At 30.4% G+C, this 22,608-nt stretch overlaps 1 protein-coding gene across 1 annotated transcript in view; it reads right to left on the bottom strand.

The window, feature by feature from the left end:
* Nucleotides 1-8,643: 8,643 nt before the first annotated feature.
* The window catches only part of SmydA-2 (SET and MYND domain containing, arthropod-specific, member 2), a 65,739-nt gene continuing 51,774 nt past the window's right edge, over nt 8,644-22,608 (bottom strand). The window contains exon 4 of the mRNA XM_075374728.1: nt 8,644-8,765. Within this exon, the coding sequence (XP_075230843.1) occupies nt 8,676-8,765 (90 nt within the window). The 3' untranslated portion in view covers nt 8,644-8,675. The remainder of the gene's footprint in view (nt 8,766-22,608) is intronic.

Raw genomic sequence — 22,608 nt, 5'->3', positions numbered from 1 at the left:
AACATTATGTCATGAAACAGAGCAAGAAAACAAGATAACAATTTTAGATAAAAAAACATGGCTCATGAGTCCATAGTTAACAACAGGAAAGAAAAATTGTTCTATTCCTTCAATCAAATTGTAATTAATTAAAAATTATGAAAAGCAGTAAAGAACCGTTGTGGTTTTCTATATGTAAGAAAAAACTTCCAATTATAAGTGAAGGAAAAATTAAAGAAGGTACTTTCATTCATCCACAATTATCAGAATTAGCCAAGGATACTGTTTTGAACTGCATGATGTGTATCTAGAAGTTACTGGTAGGACAGTGTTTAAAGAAATAAGAGAATATTTTTCAAATAAATCTAAAAAAATTTCATGACATGGATTTATTAATTTACTCGGAGTAAAGAATGTAATATATGTTGCTAAAAATTCATTTTTTGCATTTATATCTGTACATTTTCCATTCAAACTGGGAGTAGGTAATTTATGAACATGGTGAATGTTTCTACAATGATGTTTCAGTGATGTTAAATTTGTATAAAGGAGTGCTAATATGACAACATATTACACGGGAACATTAATTTGGAGTGTTCTGAGGCTAACTACAAAAGAACATCAGCTAGGGATTTTAATATGAGAATTACGATTTTAATATGAATTAAAAAAAATCTTTAATTTTAATTTTTCTTGAAATAAGAGTTATGAAAAAATTCCAATTACTAACCTATAATCTACTAAAAAGCAATTTAGAAATTGTGTACATAAGGTTACATAAAACAAATTATTTGTTTATTATTACTGTTTTAATACAAAATGAATTATTCAATTTTTTTTAAAGTTATTATTAAATGTATTCTTCCTCTCCTTAGGAAAGATTTTGCACTTTATTAGAAACTATATGTCAATTTAAATATTGACCATATTTTCTAAAGTATTTTGAAAAATTAATATAAACACAATTTTAGAAACAAATTTTTTACTTTCAAGTATACATTTCCCAGTTTTTAGAAATTATCATTAACAACAAAATTTTAATTATTTTAGTGATCTCATAAAACATTCTGTTTAATTCTGTATTTCTTATTAATGGAAAATATTTAGTCTTCAAGATTATAGAGGTACTGCTTACAATTAATTTAAGTCATCCCCTACCAACTATAAACAGGCAGTAAGGTTCATTCTTAAATAAAAATATATGTAAAATGTAGGTTCTCACTTAAAAGTGCAGAAATTGAAGTGCCAAAGTATCATCAGTCCTTTTCTTATTGTTGGTTAGTGATCTGTATTAAATTCTTCAACTATTCATTTGCAGATGATGTAACTGTGTCTGTATCCAAAGATAAATTATTTACAAAATCTTGAAGATCTTTCCTTAACAATTCAAACAATTATTCATTGGATAGTTTGTAACCATCTAACTTTAAATACAGATAAAACCATTCCATTGTGCTTCACAAATAGATGTGACAATGCTAATCGTGTGGATAGAATTTCAATTAATGATAATGATATTATATCTATTGTCAGCAGCATAGAATCTATTATTATATGAACAATTTTTTTGGGTTGATCAAACTGATTTTGTTTATTATAAAATTAAACCATACTGTTTTGTTTTGAAATGCCTTAATAAAACGCTAAGCTTGTCACATTTATAAACATTAATAGATATTTATTACCCTTGTGTATATTCCTGTCTGAAGTTATTATATCATCTTTTAGGTCTTACTCAAAAATCAGAACAAGTTTTCAATATATAAAAATAGTTTGTCAGATCACTATTTGGCTCCGTGAGTGTGAACCATGTAGGCTGATATTTAGAAAATTAAACATGTTAACTTAACCATGTGTTTATATTTATGGATGTGCAATCTTTACTTAAAAGAATAGTTATTTATCAATAAAAATTAACAATATCCATCTCTATCAAACTAAGCAGCAGAACATTTTTTATGTAACTCAACTCAACACATTTCGGTTTAAGAGAAAGGGCCTTATTATACTTCTATTATTCCTTTCTGGCCAACTTGTGTACTATTAACTGTAACTGTAACTTTTTATGTCCTACTAAAAGGGTTAGATATTTATACTACACTTTTTAATGTATAATTTATATAGCTTGTGCTGGTTCTACATCTCAAAGTTAAAAAAAAAATCTAGAACTATGTAGATTGTTAATTAATCAATATTATGGAAATTAGCTAAATTTACTTTTAATGTAAACAGATGTTAACATTGAAATGATATAATATTGCTTAAGACAATCTGTTAAAAAAATGAAATGACAATGTAAATACCATAAAACTTAAACCACTTAAACTTCCTATTTGTCAATTAAAATATCTCTTATATTGGGTAGTATAAAATAAATATTTTTTCCAAGTTACAGATAACTTGAATTTATTTATCATTTAAAAAACAATTAAATTTATTTAAAATTTTAGAAAGCTTTAAATTTTTTTAGATGATTAATTCACTGTATAAGCTTCAAAGCTTGTGAATGGGAATATGAAATGGAAATTTGAAGACTGAGATGCAACCGCTCAGCTATGGAGATCGGCATTTGCCTTCCAACATTACTCAATGAATTCTTTCTATTACTGAAAGGCTTCTCAAATATCTAATAACTGTTTTTAACATATATTAGATAGTTGTTAAAACTTGGGTGTTTGATAAATTTACTTTTATTTTACTGAAATTAATCATTTTAAGATCCATATTATTCCTCTTTACTGTTATATTTTAAATTCTGTTAAAATAAACCATCTAGTACAGAATAGTGAGATAAGACATATTTACCTTAATTTTACCATGATAGTACTTTCAGAGGATTCTGCATCCTCAGTCACGACTAAAATGTTTAATTAAACTGCATGTTAAAAATTATAACTCATTAGACAGTGTTTGAGGGAGACAGTCTTTTAAAAGTTGCAACAGGTAGAAGCAGTCACATAACATATTAATACGCAGTTTTCAGTATTTTAGTATTTTTAGTTTTCAATTTTAATATGCAGTATAATTAAACATCTCAGTCATGACTGAGAATGTGGGATCCCATGAAAGTACTTTCATGTCAAAATTAAGGTGAAACATGTCTTATCTCATTATTCTCTACTAGATAGTTTATTTTAATAGAATTTAGAATTTATTTTTATGACCATTTAAAAGCAATGTTGGGTTATGGTTGATTTCTATAGTCTTCTGAAGTAAAAATGGTTAAATGCTCTTATACTTTAGTTTTAATCTTTCTTTTAGCTTGCATTACATATTCTAAATTAACTATTGACTTGAATCAGTTTATAGTTAGCAATTCCTTTCTATTCTGCGTAGAAGGAATAAGTGTGAAGTATATATGATAATTATTATTTATAAATATTTTATTAGTTAGTTTTATCTTTGATACTTCCTAGGACTAAAGCCATTTCCTAAATGTAGCCTTAGAAATAAGGTTTGTTTTTTTAGATCTTTTTAACTTATTGCTATAGGGAGGGAATGTACAACTTTTGACCCTGATTTATCTGGTCTTGTTTGTCTATTTTTCCCATTAATAATAATATTAAATCAGTGTTTGAGGTTAAATGATTTTATATATAGATACTATGCTCCAAATTCATCAGTGAAAATTTTCTTAGAATGAGAATTCCTGGGGATGATGTTTTAACTGATTCTTATTTGAGGTTTACAAAGAGAGTGTGTATGTGTGGAAGTGGCTGAGATATGTTATATAAAATAGACTACTGTTAATTAAAACTTTACTGAGTAGCTGGAATTGGTTGTTGGAGACAACTATGCTGACCATTATTAATGTCTGGAAATTTAAACATAAATTTTTTCAGTAAACATTCTAAAAATGCAAAAAAGTGTAGAGAACACCAGTCTTTTAAAGTTAAAAGTATTGCTACTTTCAAGATATTTTGTACTTCATAAAATTTTGCAGTATTTGTTTGTAAAAAGAACTGTGTTCAGATGAAAAATGATGGTGAAAAAAGTAATTAAAAAATAAATTACTGTGAAAAATAATTTTAAAAATTTGTTCATAATTGTTTCCAACTACACTTCTTTTCCTTAAAAAAACAACTAAAACCAGAATTTATTTATTTATTTTTTCTTTTTTTAAGTAAGGAAAGAAGACTGGAGGCAAAGAAGAGAGAGAAAGAGAAAAAAATTATATACTTTCACTTTTTCTGAGGAATCAAGTTCTGAACAGGATGATGAACATGCTGTTATGCCCCTATGTGCATGCTGTTGTACTAAAGCTCAAGATACAATATTGTTTCATGGAGATACTGGGCACTTGTGTTGTTGTTATGAATGTGCTAAAGAACTTCTGGAAGAACATCATATGTGTCCTACCTGTGGTCTTGCAATTACAAGAATTGTGGAAATTGTTTATCCACAAATTACTGATTAAATTGTTTTGTTCATGAAAAAATGTTATTTTATTTCACAGTTTTTAAGTATTTTGTTAAATGTTTTTTCCAGATATAAAAAAATCAATCTATTGAGTAGAGGTTGCAATTTAGTTACCATATTTTTCAGATTACATTTGTTTGATAACTTTCATACATATATAATTTCACTGAAATATTTTCATACTTTCCTTCATGTAAAAAGAAGTAAGTTTTCTAATGACTGTAATATATGGTCTTGAAAACTTAGGAACGAGCTTGATCTGCTCATAACATTCAGGAAGTGACTGATCTGTTCTCAATCATAAGTACCCTTCTCTCCAGTAGTGGTACCTTATTTCTACTGTATAGTTAGCATGCATTTAACTATTTCAGTTAGTAGCATTACTTAACTTGAGATTGAAAGTTCTGGGTTTGATTATTTTAGTGATCTGAACCTTATCACAGGGTCTACCTACTAATGGGAACCAAAATATTGCAATTTCTACAGTCCATAGTAAAAATGATTTCATGGAGTAAAATGATATATTTTAATAATTTAGGTTGAAAAGGAAAGAAAATATTTACAAATAACAATTTGTAGAGAGGGATTAGTTGAGCATAGAGATTATGAGTTCAGACATTGGAGGTGCTTTATTTTTCTGTTTATATTTCGCAAACAAATGCCAATAATGATACTGTATCCAGTAGTGTGGGTGGTAGGTCTATCAGTGCCAATTTACTACATATTATCATATATATACTATACTACAATATACTAATATATTTACTACATTTTATCATACTTTACAATCTTTTTAATAACTTAAGTGGTATTTAGCTTTTTTCCTTTAAGGGGACTTAGCAAATAATTAAAAAATGAAATGTATATAAAATAGATTAAATTTAGGAAACAGAAGCAATAAAGCTGGGAAGCAGAGAATTTGATCCTAAAACCACAAAGCTTTGAAAAGTATAAGAAGTATTGTGAAATAAAAATAAAACTTAGTTATTAAACAAAAAAAAAATAAAGAATATGAAAGTCACTTCGAAAGCAGGTATTTGATGATGAAAGCAACTATTTAGTATTTACATTTGCGTTATTTGTTAAATCTTTTATTTTATTAAACCTTTTTTATATTAAAAAATTAAAAACTTGCAGGAACTGAAAAAAAAAGTAAATTGAAAAAGTGAAAGATTAAGGAAGAAAGATTAGGGTCTTAATTTTTTGAAACAAATTATGAAACACTAAATTGTTTTGGTTTGAGAATTGTGTTTCTGAGCCATGTGATATACTAGAAATGCAATTGATGCATGTATTATGCTTTCAATAAAAATCATGGAATTTCAATATAAATGATTTGAATATACTGATAATTAAAAAAAAGTAAACATTAAATGACTAAAGTAGATGAGATGTGAAAGACATAAACTAACTTAGTATTTTAAGAACTTTCAGGGAAGTAGGATTTCATAAGCTTATTTATGATCTATAAAAATGAAAAAATTTGTTTCCTTGGTAATAGAATACACACAATTACAAATTTCAGTTTTTTTAAAAATGTTTTGGTACATGATTTTGATGGGCCTTTAAAAGAAATTACTGCAAAATTCTCTGTTTTACTATTAGAAAATATGAGTTGATTCATTTATTACAGAAAAATACAACAATGCTTTAAATTTCTTGTGACAAAAAAAAAGCAGGTAACAATTTTATTAATTTTGAACACATTAGTCCATAATTAGAATACCCAAGTATACTTAAAGTATTCTTAAACCTACAATCACTCACTTTGAAGTAGAATATTCATTCTTATCTACTTCAAAGTAGATTGAAAATATTTTGAAACTACCGTGATTTTCATTTTTTGACATCACTGTAAAAAATAATAAATTTAATTATTACAAAGAGACAAGTGAAAAAGTTCTGGAAAAATTCTTGCTCTATTGCATAAATCAGCTAGCTATATGCTTATACAATTGTTTCTGCACTTCTCAGTCTATTAAACTTTGCTTCCATAATTTTATATTTCACAATTACACTTTTTATGATGAGTGATAAGGGGGTAGTACTTTATACTTAATTACAATACTTTAGAACTTCAGAGAAATCCTTTCTACTCTTACATAAGATGAATAACAATAACCTTTATAGCATTTCTTATGTTCTTGTCACCCAGAGCTGTCACAAGAATGTACTTGTTATTAATGCACTATTAAAAATGTCTCTCTAAATTTTAAATGTTAACACTTTGGAAATGTTATCTGCACAGTGGTCATACAAAAATTTGCTCCTCTTCAGTAAATTTTGATAAGCTCTAAAATTCTGATTTCTCTTTCTCATTTTGAAGTTATCCATAACAAAGTCAGGGTTGTATATAAGAGACTAATCACTTTCAAATTCTTACTTAATTTCCTATTGCACTTGGATTGAAAGCTAAAATTATATTCCAGACTTTACTTCTCATTTCTGACATTTTATAATTGTATTTACTCCTGATATCATCAGATATTTTGACAGATGTTTTTTAATACTTGTGATTATCAATTTCAAATTATATTATGGTGTGATATCTTTAACAATTCTAACACTTACAAGTTGAATCTTTGGTACAGCATCTCTACTTTGCAAACAACGTATTACATGACTTGGTTCATGATGGCCATATTTTTAGGACAGATGTACATCTAACTCAAAACAGAAGGGAGGGCAGTTTGTCACAAAATATTCAGTGGCTTTGAAAATACTCATGGCATTAAGTCTTCAAGTTCGACATAGCCTAAAAATTCTCTGCTTTTGTTGGCCTTTTCATCGAAGAAACGTAATCCAATAGATAGCTATTCTTTACCTGAAATATCCATGGTTTCGTAAGCCAAAAAGTTGTAAATGCAAGCTTTTTTAACCCTTGTGAAGATGTGTTCCCTGATTGTAGAGCCACATACATCAATTTCATTTTGGATGATAGGTGATTGTTATTATGTGTTTTCCGATCCATTCTCAAAATGGTCTTTTAGTTGTGATACTCCTGCTTTGATACACAAATTGAATAAGACAGTAAATATGCCTTCATCTAGATTATTGCCTCTGAGAAGTAAATCATGTGTGCCAGAAAAAATGATGCAGGAAACAATTGAGGACAGTACTTTTTTTTTCTATTAATCTTTGTGAAGACTGGTGAAGTTGGATGTCCAATGGGACGCCTTCCATGAACGATTTTGCGATTCCGCAGTCTGATGTCTGTCACTGAATATGTGCTTTGCAATAACTGTGCATGTCCTTGTACTTGAAAATGAAAGTTTTGATGGAAAAAGAACCCCTACTGCCTCTCATTGTTTGGCTGACAGCAGAAACAACACACAATACTTAAAGAAAGCAACTTTGAGTCGTCTTGAGTAAGCTAGTCAAGGTGAATATGCGTCTAGCCACTGGTGATTGAATTTCTACTTGAGGTATTTGGCATCTGCCTCAAAGTCGTAGTTCTTCGAAGGCACCCAGAAATTTTCCAAAGATGTTTGCTCTTATCAACCTGCATAGTGCTTGCCTGGCCAACAAATTTTTTAATATCATCTTCATGACAACCGTCGGTCGTTTTCAATTTCACTTTCACTGTATTGCACATTGGTCTGAACCATAGAAGTACTCGTAGTCGCAGTGTTTGAACCAGGTAGTTGTACTTCCTTGTCCTCATCCTCATCGCTGCTGCTGATATTTTTTTAATTTTAAATTCACTGCAAAAAAAAGATGAATTTGACCAAACGTTGATGTGGACGCCGGCGTAGCATCTCGCTGCATTGGTTTGACAAGGATGGTTCTAACTGACACTTTCGGAAAAATTGAGTTTTATACGGTATATGGCTGCACTAGTTGAGCTAAATTCAGATATATAACTTATCATTGCAACATTAAAAACTTAAAGAAGAATCATCAATAGAAAGTTTCAAACATTTTATAAAATCACTTTTTTGGACTCAGGGATGTCATAACCGATATTTCTATATCACAGTCATATATTTATGTAGTTAAATATTTTCCTTTCTTTACTGACGAATTCAAGATAAATTAGAAACAAGCCGATTTTACTGACATAAAAACCGAGCAATTACCAAACAAAAAACAATATTTCTAATTTATGCCACGTTTTGAATTATTTTTAATTATTTATGAAAAGGATTGATAATTTTAAGCACATTGAGCTTAATTCGGTTCAACTGAATAAATAATAAAACGTCAATACAAATAATATTTGCTAGCATATTTGGTATTTAATTTAAATTTCTACGTACACAGAAACAAATACATAATTAGTTTTTACTAATTACCTTCTCTTTCGCCCTTCCAGCGTGTGTTTGGACAGATTTGGCAATCAAAGAGCTCTTTCTTTCCGCCATCTTCTGATCACAACAGAAAAAAAACAATCAAACCACTTTAATATTCCTTCCACCGACTAAACTAGAAAAGGGAACAAACAAGGTACGCTCCATACATACGCGGAGTAAAAAAAAAAACTACCTTTCATCAGCATGCCAGGGTCATCACTGCGGGAGCAACAATACTCTCTATCCCTCGTAGCCTCGCGTGCAGCTTTCTATGTGCGCATGCGCACAACAGCCAAACACCACGCTGCTGGAACTGTGAAGCGCACAGTTCCATACAAACTTTTTGTCTTTTTTTCATAATCTGGGAGATAGCAACTGATATTAAGCTTAAGGATTATATATTGTTCAAGTATAAAGAAAGAATTAAAGAAAAAATTAATAATTACATTAAATGTTATCGATAATAAGTGGAAATAGGGTGCTGCAGTTCTACAGTACCTATATGTGAGCCACACTGCATTCACTACTTACATACTTGAGTGAAAGTAACAACTGCAACTGCACAGACTAACCTGAATGCGTGCAATCTTATACACTTCTTAAGTAGCTTCTAGAATATTCCCTCGTGAAATGAGATGAGAATGACGAGACTATTCTAGAAAACTCTTGTTGCGGCAAGCATCGGTGTGTAACAGTAAAATCTTCTCACAGATGGAGGGAGTGTCTCTATTTTGTAATTAGTTTCTTTCAAAATGTTGTTTAATTTAAAATTTTTCAAAAATTTGTTATTTTACATATTTAAAAAAATATTTTCCTCTTCGAAGGGGGGCAGCTACCACCCCCCTTATCCTTTGGATATGCCCATGCATCAGGAAACGATATATTTCAAAATTGCTGAGCAGTAGAACATAACTAAAGTGAATAAACTACGATGTCAGAATAAATTCTTTGTTTATGAAAGAAGGGTTGTTAAAATGTTACAGCAACTGTGATCAACTCTTCCGTGGCTTACTGGTAAAGTACTTACTATTCTGCATTACTAAAGAAAAAAACATCAATATTCAGTATCTTCAGATTAAAATGGAAATCCAGATATCTCTATGAAATAAAATCGGATTGCTATTGGACTGCTACTCCTATGAAGTAAACGGTTTTTTAAACTTTTGTCACTGAAAGAATATTATCTTATATACTTTAAAGTATTGATCCTGTAGTTTCTATTTCCAGTCATAATCTGGAAAATCTTCTTCCATAAAATCTGACTGGAACAATCAATTGGAACACTCCATTCCCAACAGAATTTATTAAAAATAAACTAAATTCATTTTTCATAGATTGCTCAAGTGAAACTCCTTTGAATAATTTATGAACTATGAGTATGTATATTTTTCTACACCTGTATCGACCTGTGTAGCAGTTCTTTTACAGAGATTATGATTTTTTCACTGCATATGGTTCTAATTTGACAATTGGATTATTATGAAATTCCTCTGATAAACTTCTAAAGTGCCAGAAAATAGTGCGCATTAAATTGGAAATGTTTTTATGAAAAACATCTCATGAGTTGCTATTAGTATCTCCAAAAATTGTTTACTTAAAACTAAATAAAACATTGTCAAAATCACATCTGAATAATAATATATGTAATGCTTAGCATTGTATGAAAGAATTATTTTAATGAAACTTAAAGGGAAAGAAAAAATAAAGGCCAGTTCATTGAGCTGCAAGGTTTCCAGGCTGGTATATGTAATAGATCAGATATTTGCAAAAAGGAAGGTTACAGAAAATCAGTAGGAATTTGGGAAAATGACAACAATGACTTTTCTGGATTTTACAAAAAGCACTCAATATGCAATAAATTCTTGTGACACACAAATATAGGTATTACGCAATTAAAAAAGGTATTAATTTCCAAAGAACGTTTGATTTAAGTGTAACAGAACTAAAAAAGATATAAATTATAAAGCTAAAAGTATAATTAATTTACTTATTTATATTATGGTATTTACTAACATAAATTTTGAAACATGCCATTCAGAAATAACAAACAATAAAAACAAATCTTACCTTATTTGTCAAATAATCGAGGAAATTTTTAATTTTAATGGAAATAATACTGATGCTATTTAATTAATAGATCTTGTTGCAATCACATTGCTGTTTAAAGTCACCATTATTTTTATATGATGTAACCCTTTTAGTTGAACTAAAATAAACAAGAATTGGAAGAACTTTTTTGTTTGCTAAATGTTTTCTCTTACAAAATACATTTTAGTCTGACTAAATTCAGCAAAATAAAAATAATTTATTATTTTAAATAACTTGATTAGTTAAAATTGATCTACTGCTAACAGGTGTTATTAGATAACATTTTCCAATCCCCCTTGTTGTTCCATGTAGGTGCAAATGTCTTGAAAATAACATCCGTCTTACTAAGTAAGCATTGAGAAGCTTCAGAAATATCACATGAGTTAACCAGTAGTTGAATAAGAGAATCAAAACTTAAACTTCTTTATAAATGTATGAATTATAGAACACAATAATTTCTTTCTGGCAGAGGTTTAAAAAATAACTCCATATGATGTATTTAACAGAACTATTCAATATAATGGAATTAGTAAAATGAACATATGCAAATCTTTAATATGTATATATGACGACAGCAAAGTTATTTTTTGAGAATTCTGGATTTGTAATCCATTTATGTAATCTGATAATAAAATTGAATACATGGTATATCATTTAATATTATAAGTTTTTAAATATCATATTTCAATGTGCTGTTTAATGACTTTTCTTCATTCTACTTTGTCAGTGTATTTGCTTCCTTTGTATAATGTGGAATTTAAGAAGTGAGTTTTGGATTAGTTTGATGTTGAGCGTAAACAAAACAGAAACAACTAGCTTTCTTTCAATTTCATTACATTGTCCATAAACATACCTTTGTTAATTAACAAACACAGTGAAGACTTCAAAAGCAGACATTACAATTATTTGACTTATGTTTATAGACATAGTAATATGTAAAATAAAACAAAATCAAAATTGCAGAAAATATGTAATACTAAAATTGTGGAATTTGGCAAAAGCACAAACAAATACAATAGGTATCACTAAAACTAAACAGCGCATGCTGATAAACTTAACAAATTATGTGTATACAAATTGGATTATATTGAATTTGAGTTTCAAGAAAGAACTATTAAATTCAGTTTTAATTGTGTTCAGTTAGGTTAGTTATTGTTGTTAATTTTTAAAAAAATAGATTCACTGGACAAAGTAGCTATACATTATCGAAATATAAAGATATTTAATAACAACATTCAGTTGTATTAGAATTTTGAAATCACTTTCATTAGCATAAATACATAAAGGTGATAACCGTGTGTGCGTCTTTTTGATAAAACCCATGATTGATAAAGCAATACACTTAAACAATATTGAATTTTCAAACATATAAATTTGAAAAAAGAAAAAATCAAACAACTCAAAGAAGGAAGAAACACAACATAAATCAGATATACTTTCTAACAGTAGTAAAGTTTTGTATGATAATGGCTACACCATTCCTTCTCTATATATGTAATTTATGGTTTATCGTAGAAGTAATTAGAACATTTTTACAAAGGATAAAGGAGTATTTACCAGTTGGATAAATTACAAAACAAGGATAAATTGTTTATTGCCTTATTGCAAGAGTGGTTGATTGCAATAACTAATGAAAGCAGTATTTAGAAATAATGTCGAAAGGAGGATTTTTTATTTTTCTATTCCCTGACGATTCAATTCTGTGTATAGTGCAAATCAGAACAATGGGAAGGGAAAGGAATTTTTGCTCTGCGTTGGATTGATTACATTCAAAAAAGCTGTTCTAAGGACTTCAAATCTACTTTTATCTTTTGTCATAATTTGACTAAATTTCTTTTAACATCTATCAGTCTTAAATAGACCATTGCTTCATAAGTAAGTAATAATGGAATCCAAATTAATTATCTTTTAAACATTGCTTAAAGGTTTCTTCTTTCGTTAATCATAAATGAGTCTTAAGGTTTTGATAAAAATTATTGGAGCAGTAGATCTGGTACTTTGAGAAAAAAAATGTTTTATTAGTGTGGGATGTGTTTTGTGTGCATTTAACAGAGAAATAAAACCATATTAAAGGAAAAAAAATACAAATATGTAATTCCTTTGATTAATTTTAGAGTTATTAGATATCTGTTTAAATTAGCTATTAAAAGTGTGATTTACTGAGAGTGGAATAAATGGGAGACTTCAAGGGAGAAGAGTTTTATGGAGGGGTAAGAGAATGTTAGCTACTATTGGACATCTAAGATTTTCACATTTTTTAGAATTACAGTAATGATAAAGAAGAAGAAAAAGTCATTTTCTTATACCTTAATTAATAACTTCCACATTATGTTTATTACAAAAAAAAAAAAAAAAAAACATTTAAAATGTGTGAACACTGAAAAATGCAAATTTATATTTTCACAAATTATAGGAAGTTTGAGGATGATATCAGACAAACATCTTTAATTTTGTTTTTTTCTGTCTTAAAATTTAGCTTAAAAATACAAATTTTAGTTTACATAGTCTCATCTTGTACATACCCCACTAATAGTACAATAGCCTCAATTCTATTTCTGCACAGATTTCTTGAACTCTGTTCTTATCATTTTTGTACTGTGTTCAGTCTTCTGTAAATCTCTCGATAGATAATTACTAGGTCAAAACAAAGCGGTGTTTTGGGCTTCCAATGTTGACCCTCTCATATTCATGTTGCTGTTAAGGTTTATGACAAATTTAAAACTAACAATCTTTTAAAATAAGATCTAAGTTTGATTATTTTAGAAAAAAAATTTAAAACAGGAAAAAATCATACACTGATAAAATAAATTATTCAGTAAGTTACCAAGTGATCTAAAACTATAATTTGCTAGTATGTACAGTAGAGTAGTGAAGGAATTTTTACGACAGTTATGATGCAGCTCATGTTGGATTGCTTTTATAGCATACTTATAATGGATAGGTTGTGTGTGTATGTTTTTTAAGAAATTGTTTAGTTAAAGAATTTACAGTGTGAATGATAGTGGTCTAATAATTATTAGCCATCTAATATCTAAAATGTAACTGATAGATGATAATTTATTCAAATTTTATTGTATATTTACATGCATTTCTTTATTGTACTTCTTATGTTGAAATAGTATTACTTTTATTTTGACTATATTGCATCAATATTATTATTATATGACAGGTTTTGAATCAAAGCATCAGTTTACTAAGTGAAAACATTAGCACCAATCCAGTAGCTGAAGATCGCAACAAAAGCAAATGAGTATGTGTTTTCACATAAGTTAAAAAAATGAATATCAAAGTAGAAAGTCATTTAAAAATAAATACAAATTAAGCTAAATCAATGAAAATTAACATAATATATTAACTACTGAGTCACAATAACCTGCTTGTAAAGATCAATTATTGATGTTTACAGATTACTTCACACATAACTTTTTATTATTGATGTTTTGAGCAAGTATGGGGAATTTATTCAGTAATAATTATATTTCTAAGATTAGTAATACAGAGCCAATTAATATAACACAGAATTTTGAGCCAGAAATTCATAAACTTGATGCTCCTGCAACAAAATGTTCCACAGAACATGCTTGTCAGATAGAAGCTCAAGATATTGAAGGCCTTGATAAACTAAAAGCACTTGAAGAAGATCTAAATACAAAATTACCACTTTCATCTGATCAGTTTAATGAATTCTGGGACAGTATTCATGAGAATGGTGCATCATTTTTTGAAACTGCAAATGCACCAAAATTTTCAGCAGAGCGAGATCAAGTAAGAAATATTCTTTAACCAATTTCATTTTTTATTTGTAAAGCATGTAAATTAAAGATATGGTATTTTATTAATGGGATTAAAAAGGGTGTGTGATGATACGTATTATTGGTGATTATTTACAACATTGTTATTTCTGTGTTTTTGTACTGTATGTGCAGATTTAAAAATTCTATTTGAAATATATGTAGAAGAAATAAGAGAGAACTCAATTTCTTATTCAGTCATAAATAATTATAAACATACATAATATTAATAGTAATAATGCAAAGAAAATAAAACAAGTTATTTTCAAGTATTAGAAAAATCTGATTTAGTACTAGTTACTTCCCTGAATATGACACTGTTCGGTTTAGAAAGGGTGATGATGAAGGTTTTCTTAAAAATCTATTTATTTTTTATAGTAAAGAAAAAAAATTAATCAAAATATTACAAATATATTATATATACGAGTAGACAACATAGACAAATTAAACTCTATGTCTGTGTAATTAATCCATTCACAGTCCTGGACAGGCAACAACATGGCAGTTCTTTAATTTCACTTATGTCAACTACAGGAGTTTCTCTGTGGATTATGGGATTGGCAGTCCTGAGCTGGTTGTGACTGTTTCCAGGTTTCGCTGCTTGCAGCGGCACATGAGGCATGACTGTGATATATTTTTTACCGACATTGAGCTGTGTGCGGATGGGAAGTTATTCCTCTTCCTGCTAGTGGAAACCAAGTTGGGGGTGAGCTGATGTAAACTTGCTCTGCCGAATCTTGGCCTGCTCAACGTGAGTCAGTAACTTCAGCCCTTGGCAGGGATTGTCCATGAGTAAGGATATCGAAGTCCTTTCTGCTGCGTGCGAGTCCTGGAATGCTACAGAGGGTCAGGGTATAGGAGGTTAGGCATAGTACAGCAGGTCAGGGTACTCCCCAAACCAGGTTATATTTGGGGAAGGCAGCTGACTGGGGGAACTTAGGCAGGAGAAGTGATCCTGGTTATGCCCAACTACCTCTCCACCTTCACCTTACAATATGTTGATTGGTGTAACTTTTTTTTATAGAAATATCTACTTCAAAAATTTTTGTAAGAGAGGGTCCACATAAAATTTTGAAGAGCCTTTGTGTAGAAAAGACGGTTCGAACCAATTTTCGATCGAAAAACAGTGCAGTGATATTGAAATATTTAGTTATCAAAAGTAAAGAAGGGGATTTTCACAAGATTATTTCATTCATGATGGCTTGAGGCATCATGGAAGCTGTTGAAGGATTGGTCAAGGAGACGAAAAACTGCTATTGGACTGTTTATGGAAATCGTCAAAAATGTTGAATAGTCATGGCTACTTAACTGCACTCCACAGTACACTGAATACTTCAGAGGGTGTAGATGTGTGCAAGGATCTGTTGAACCACACAAAAAGAAAATTATAGAGGAACTTCAAAATAAGGAGTTTAGGAAGTTTAGGAGTTTAGAAGTTTAGGAGTTTTAGGAAGTGCTTAGTTTCTTCTGGTACTTCATCTGCCTCCATATCCTTGAAGAAATCTCAACATGGCGGTGGGAAGAATATGGATGCTTGGGAGGCCGGAGATACCCCACCAGGCGATGATTTTTTTATAGATTCCTTCAGTAGGATCTTAGTAGTTCGCTGCATTGTTGATGCAATGTGAGTTTTATTTTGTGGTGTACTAACTGAAGTTGATTTCGGTACACCACTATCAATCTTTCAACCAAAACTATCCTTCTTCTTACTAGTACTCAACACCGCAATAACAAAGATAGGGATTGTTCCTGGTCTGACAAAGCTTGCATCAATTTTGTTAATTCTTTACATGATGCGCACTTGTTATTCTTTTGCACATTGTTAGAAAGAGCATGTACAAAACTAACACCAGGCGTTACAGGATTTTTCATGTTGAGGGATTTTTTATATTCCCAACGAGCCACAGGATACTTTTTGCTCAATAAAAATCCGCAATATAGCCTGTTCCTCTATATAAACAGGGCATTTTCAAGATCTAGCCGAATGTGAACCCTTACAGTTTATACATTTTTCAACTTCTGTGCTTGCGCTATTTGTCTTGTATGGCTACAATGCACATAAACTTGCTCCTTGGTGCAACCAATTTTGTTGGCTCAAAACCCCGACACTGAAAACAGCAACGCGGGCTAGTTATGTATGGCCGCACATGTATGGAGAGGTAGGCAATTCTTATTTTCTCAAGAACAGTTGGAACAGAAAAAATTGGGATAAGTTAGGATGTTGTCACATCAATACCATTCTCCTTCCACATGATCCTCTACACAAAAGTCACAGATTGCAGTGACAGCTTTTCTGATATGTTTGTTCAATATTGGCAAAATCACTCTAAAAGATCTCACCTTGCTGGAGTTTAGCGTGTTACATGGCTCCACTATCACTTCCTTTTTTCCCAAGTACCTAAAGGCTACATTTCCAGCTCTGTTAATTATTCACCTCAATCAATAGGGTGCCACTCCTAAGCTTTTTTAATGATTTTGATGAGCCACAAGCTGTCACTATGTATTTATTTATTAAAATGGGGGATACCTTAGAGAAAATTTTTACCCTCTTCCTTGCATTTCATAATAAGAAATCTTACATTACATACCTTATGCTCAGTCTCTTTGTTGATTGACATATCTTCGGCTGAAACATCAGTTGAAGTCATTTCAAACATCCATTTTTGTTGGTTTTTTCAAGTGGACCAGCAACCATCGAAAGATTTATATTAGGGACTGCCATATGGTTCCCATGAGTACTGGCGATATAACAGACCACTCCCGCAGAGCGCATGTGCACTGGAGCTAGAGCTAAATACAATTGGGTTCGTCCTGGTGCCTAGAGGACATTGTTCGAGACTCATTACGTAGAGTATCCACCCATCAGCATGATAGTTTCCATCTTGGGTTACAGTTGCTTTTTGTAAGGTGTCGCAACACCACCAAGTAAGAAGAAATAGTGTAAGATGTTATGTAGTTGTGTAGAGGCTATTTGTTGTAATTTGTGTAGTGTTCTTGGTGTAGCATATGTGTATGGTGTGAAAGGTTCAGTAGTCTGTCTGTAGTGGGAAGAAAAGCGGCTGAGGCTAGAGCCATGGGAACGCCAACCCCCCAAAATGTTAAAGAATAATTTCTTTAAATCCATTTCTTTGGAAATGGTTTGTATGTTTTTAACTAGCAAGGACCTTCTACATCAGTGTTTTTCAATTTGGGGGGGGATCATTGTGATATGAAAAGGGGGTTATGAAATTAGCCTACAGCCTTACACTTAAATAATAATGAAATCATTCTATGAAAAAAAATCATTTATTATAGAAATTTTAATTACATTTATAAGTACATTTGTAAAGAAAATAAATTAATAAGATGGTTATGTTTATTTTTCATTAAAAGTTTCTCCACACATCGATCTATGTTACAAACACACAAAATCAAATTGTTTTCAAGTGATAAAAGATGATTCCTACATTGAGTTTTTAGTGTAACCATAGACAAAAGTCCCTTTTCACAGCGGCAAGAAGTGGCAAAAGGGGTTAATATTTTTAATGCTTCTGTGACTAAATTTCCATATTCAATTGGATGAGCGAGCCAAAATCTACCTAAATCTTCAGATGCGAATTGTAATTGTAATGCTTTATTGGCAGACATTTCGATAAGCTGGTTGTGAATCTCAACTGGAAACTTAGCAGCTGGAACACTGTTTTCACAAAATAAATTCAGTACTCATCTCTTTGAGAAATCATTTTTATCTTTTGGGAAATACTTTGCCAATTGAATTTTTAATTCATGCAAATGCATCTTCATGCATTTAGATGCATATAGATTAATTCAAAATTGGAAATTGAAAACATTTTAAGATTTTAAATTTTGTAATAAATTTAATAAGGTACAAGCAAGATTTAGAAATTTATATTAACAGCTTCATTGTTAAATTTATTCTTAGTATAATATGAAGTAGAAGGTACACTAGGTTAACAGAGAGATAATACATGAGTAAGTATTGAAATGAACTTAAATTCAATACACATTATTTCAATTTAAATTTATCAATACCTGATGTAGATTTATAATGTAAATTGTAAATATCCAGTGAATATGATTTGAAAAAATTAGATAACCAAAACTCTCTTTCCATCAATAATGTTCCTTTTAATTTCTGCTGGTAACTATTTCTACTACTTTGTTTAATAAACATATCTTACAGTGGAAATTTTACTTTATTTGAAAGTGTGAAGGAGAAGAGTGATTATTTTTATAAATCCCATTATTATTAAGATCATAAAACTGAAAAAAAGAGTCTGCTGTAAAAGAGAGAGACTAAAGGATATGCGCTTGATTTCTTAAAAAAATATCATCGTTAAGATTGTGCTTTAAAATACATTTCTTTTGATACTCTGAATTAAGAAGATAATAAATAAGATAATAAAACTTATTTAAACATTTCAATAATACTTAAATATGCTAACATATTTCACATTCAGTCAAAGATATTTAAGATTCAATTACCATGAATTTCTTATAAAATAAACATATTCACATAGTAAATAGTATTATACAGAGTGAGCAACATAAAACCGAACCCAAATCGTAACCGCTGCAGAATCGGTAGGTTATGTTGGAATGAAATTTTATGAATGATACGGATAAATTAAATAAGAAAAACATAAAACGTAATTTAAATGCTGCATTTATTTAACTTCTTGTTACAAAATATGTTCAAGTTGACCAACCTTGGCATCGATGTACTTTGTGCTCGACTAATCACACTGAGAGTCGTCTGGACGCAAAACGTTATCAATTGCGTTGATTTCTCGTTAAATATTCACCTTCAATTCATCAATATTGTGGGAATTAGATGCATAAACTCTCTCCTTTAAGAAGCTCCAAAGGAAAAGAATCGCAAGTAGACAACTCTGGGGAACGTGGAGGCCACCGTCGTCTGCTGACAGCCATTCATTTGTGAAAGCTGCATGAACGCGATTCAGTGAAATGTTTTCTCCGTCTTGTTGGAGGAAGCTGTATTCTTTTTCATTATCAGTTAATCCCGCATAAATTTTTTCGAAACTTGTTCCGTAAACTTGTGTATTGACAGTCCGGTTAAAAAATATTGGTCCCACTATGGAATTACCGGTAACGACACACCAAACACCAGCTTTCTCATCGTGAATTCGACGCTCAAATATCTCGTGAGGATTCCTCGTCATCCAGTACTTGGTGTTCTGCGAATTAACATGGCCGGATAAATGAAACCATGACTCGTCTGACATGAAATACGACATCGGGTCTATCTGTCCACCAACAATATTTTCGAGAAGCCAGTTGCAATAATCAAGTCGTTTTGGTTTTTCTGTCTGCTTCAGTTGTTGCACAGTTGTAATGCGGTATGGTTTCAATTTTAATTTATGAAGAATTTCATGACAAGATGTCTATTTAATATCAGATAGTTGGGATAACTTGCGTAGTGATTTTTTTAGACTAGCAGTAATTCTGTGGAGTGCAACCGGAAGGTTGCCTATTTAATTTTGCATCTGAAACCGAACCTGTTTATCAAAAAATAATATTTTTGATAAACTTAAATTAAAACATAAAAAACTACAAAAATTGTTTCAAAAAGTCAGATGTAACTGATTCAAATAAAATAATTAACAAACCCAATCAAATTACATTAAAATCTATACAAATTGAGCCCTTTCATGGTGATGTGAGAGCTTGGCATAAGTTTTCTGATCTTAATAGTTTAGTTCATAACCGCAAGGAATTATCTGATGTTGAAAGATTTTACTACTTTACAAATTTCTTAAGGTGTAATGAAATTCTAGATGTAATAAAACATTTATCAGTGACATCTGAAAATTAGGAAACTGCAATAAAATTACTTAAAGCTCGTTATGACAACAAACGGCTAATTGCAGCTAAACATGCTATAGAAATTATTAATCTAAAACTAATATAAAAGGAAAATTCTGAAAATTTATCCAAATCCAGTGATCGAATTAATTCAAATATTAATGCATTAAATAATCTAAATATTAATCATTTAGAATTTATTATAATGCTATTAATCACTCAAAATTTAAATACTTTAAAAGACTGGGAAGAAACATTAGAAGATAGTGAATTCCCGAAGTTAGAACAATTTCTTTCTTTCTTAGAATCTAAGCGTAAGTTACATGAATTCACCAACATAATTCAAGGTAATGAAAAAGTACAGCTAGCTATCTAATGAATGCTTTAGCGGCAAAAGATACGATTCTTCCAAACCTAGTTCTAATAAAACTGCATTTTTTGTAAATAATTATAATAATTTTATGTGTGCATTACGTAAAATTAGCAACCATAAATTGTATCAGTGTGATAAATTTTTAAAATATGATATTAACGAAAGGAAAAAAAATTGTATTTCAGGAAAAATTATGTCTTAATTGTTTAAGTAAACAGGATATCGTAAAAGATTACCCAAGCAATCGTAAATGTAAAAAATTCTCGCGAAAGCATCATGCACTGATTCATTTAGGTAAAACGCTCCAAGAGGCAGCAAATAAATCTTCCAAGCCGAATGAAGCTCCCCTGGCTAATATTTCATATTGCGCCTTAAAATCAGAACCTAACAAATCCGTTTTACTTGCAACAACTGTAGTTAATGTCAAAGATAAACAAGGTAATTTCATTCAAGCCAGGGTTTTACTTGATTCTGCTTCGATGATTTCATTTTGTACTGAAGGGTTTGCTGCTAAACTTGGGCTTCAAACCGAACCTGTCTTAATGCCGATATCAAGTGTTAGTAATGTTGTTACTAAATCTAAGTTAAATGTTGATTTAAATATTAATTTTAGGTATGAAAATTTTAATTTTGACTTGTATCATATCATATACTGCCATCGATTACAGGTTTGTTACCGATTGATTTTATAGACGTAACCGACTGGGAAACTTCTTGTCACCTTTTTCTTGCCGATCCTAATTTTAATGTCCCTGGGCAAGTGGATGTTCTAGGAGCTCAATATTATCTTTCTCTACTTAAGCCTGTTCAATTAACTCATAATTCTAATCATACCATATTTCAAGAAACCCGTCTTGGTTTCATAGTCTCGGATCAAATCCCTACTAAACTTATTAAATGGACAAATAATTCAGATTCAATAGTAATTTTTGTTAGTAATGAACAGCTTTCCTCTCAAATAGAGTCATTCTGGAGATCTGAAGAGATGGAAGATCGTTTACTGACTAAGGAGGAATCTTTCTGCGAAAAACATTTCGTTGAAAATATCTTTCGTGATGACCAAGGCAGATTTGTTGTATCTCTTCCTCGTAAGGAAAACTGTACTTTAGGAGATTCGTATGAGAATGCAATGCATCGTTTTAATTTGTTACAACATTGATTCCAGAAAAATGCTAAACTTAAGGAAGATTACTTCCATTTTATGAAAGAATATCAAGAATTAGATCACATGCAACCAGTAGATTCATCTCAGTGTAAGGCTCCATCTGAAACTTTTTACATGCCACACCACGCAATATTTCGTGGATCTTCCACCACTACCAAAACCAGAGTAGTATTTGACGGTAGTGCAAAAACATCAAACGGCCGATCACTGAATTCAATTCTTGCTACAGGTCCCAGTAGTGCAACAGGATTTATTCTCAATTATAATTCGTTTTAGAACTCATACCTACGTGCTATCAGGAGATATTCCAAAAATGTATCGGCAAATTCGCATTAATCCTCAAGATTTCCCATTGCAAAGAATCCTCTGGTATGATAATAACTCATCAATCATTCCATATAATTTACAAACAGTTACTTACGGGTTAGCACCTTCAAGTTTTCTAGCTACGAGATGTTTGATCAAAATGAAGCCTCCTTTCCTGAAGCTTGCCAATCAATCAAGCAGGATTTTTATGTCGATAATTTACTCACTGGTTGTGACAGCATTGATCAGTTAAAAGAATTGTACAATTATATTTTGTTATTTGTTAACAAATATGGACTTTCGTTGCATAAATGCAATTCAAATGTGCCTTGTACGTTTGATGATTCTGATTCCTTTATCAAATTAGAC

This window comes from Lycorma delicatula, chromosome 1 (genome assembly GCF_047948215.1).
Source record: "Lycorma delicatula isolate Av1 chromosome 1, ASM4794821v1, whole genome shotgun sequence".
NCBI lineage: Eukaryota > Metazoa > Arthropoda > Insecta > Hemiptera > Fulgoridae > Lycorma > Lycorma delicatula.
Note: the sequence above shows the minus strand (reverse complement) of the source record. Positions and strands in the feature narration are given on the sequence as shown.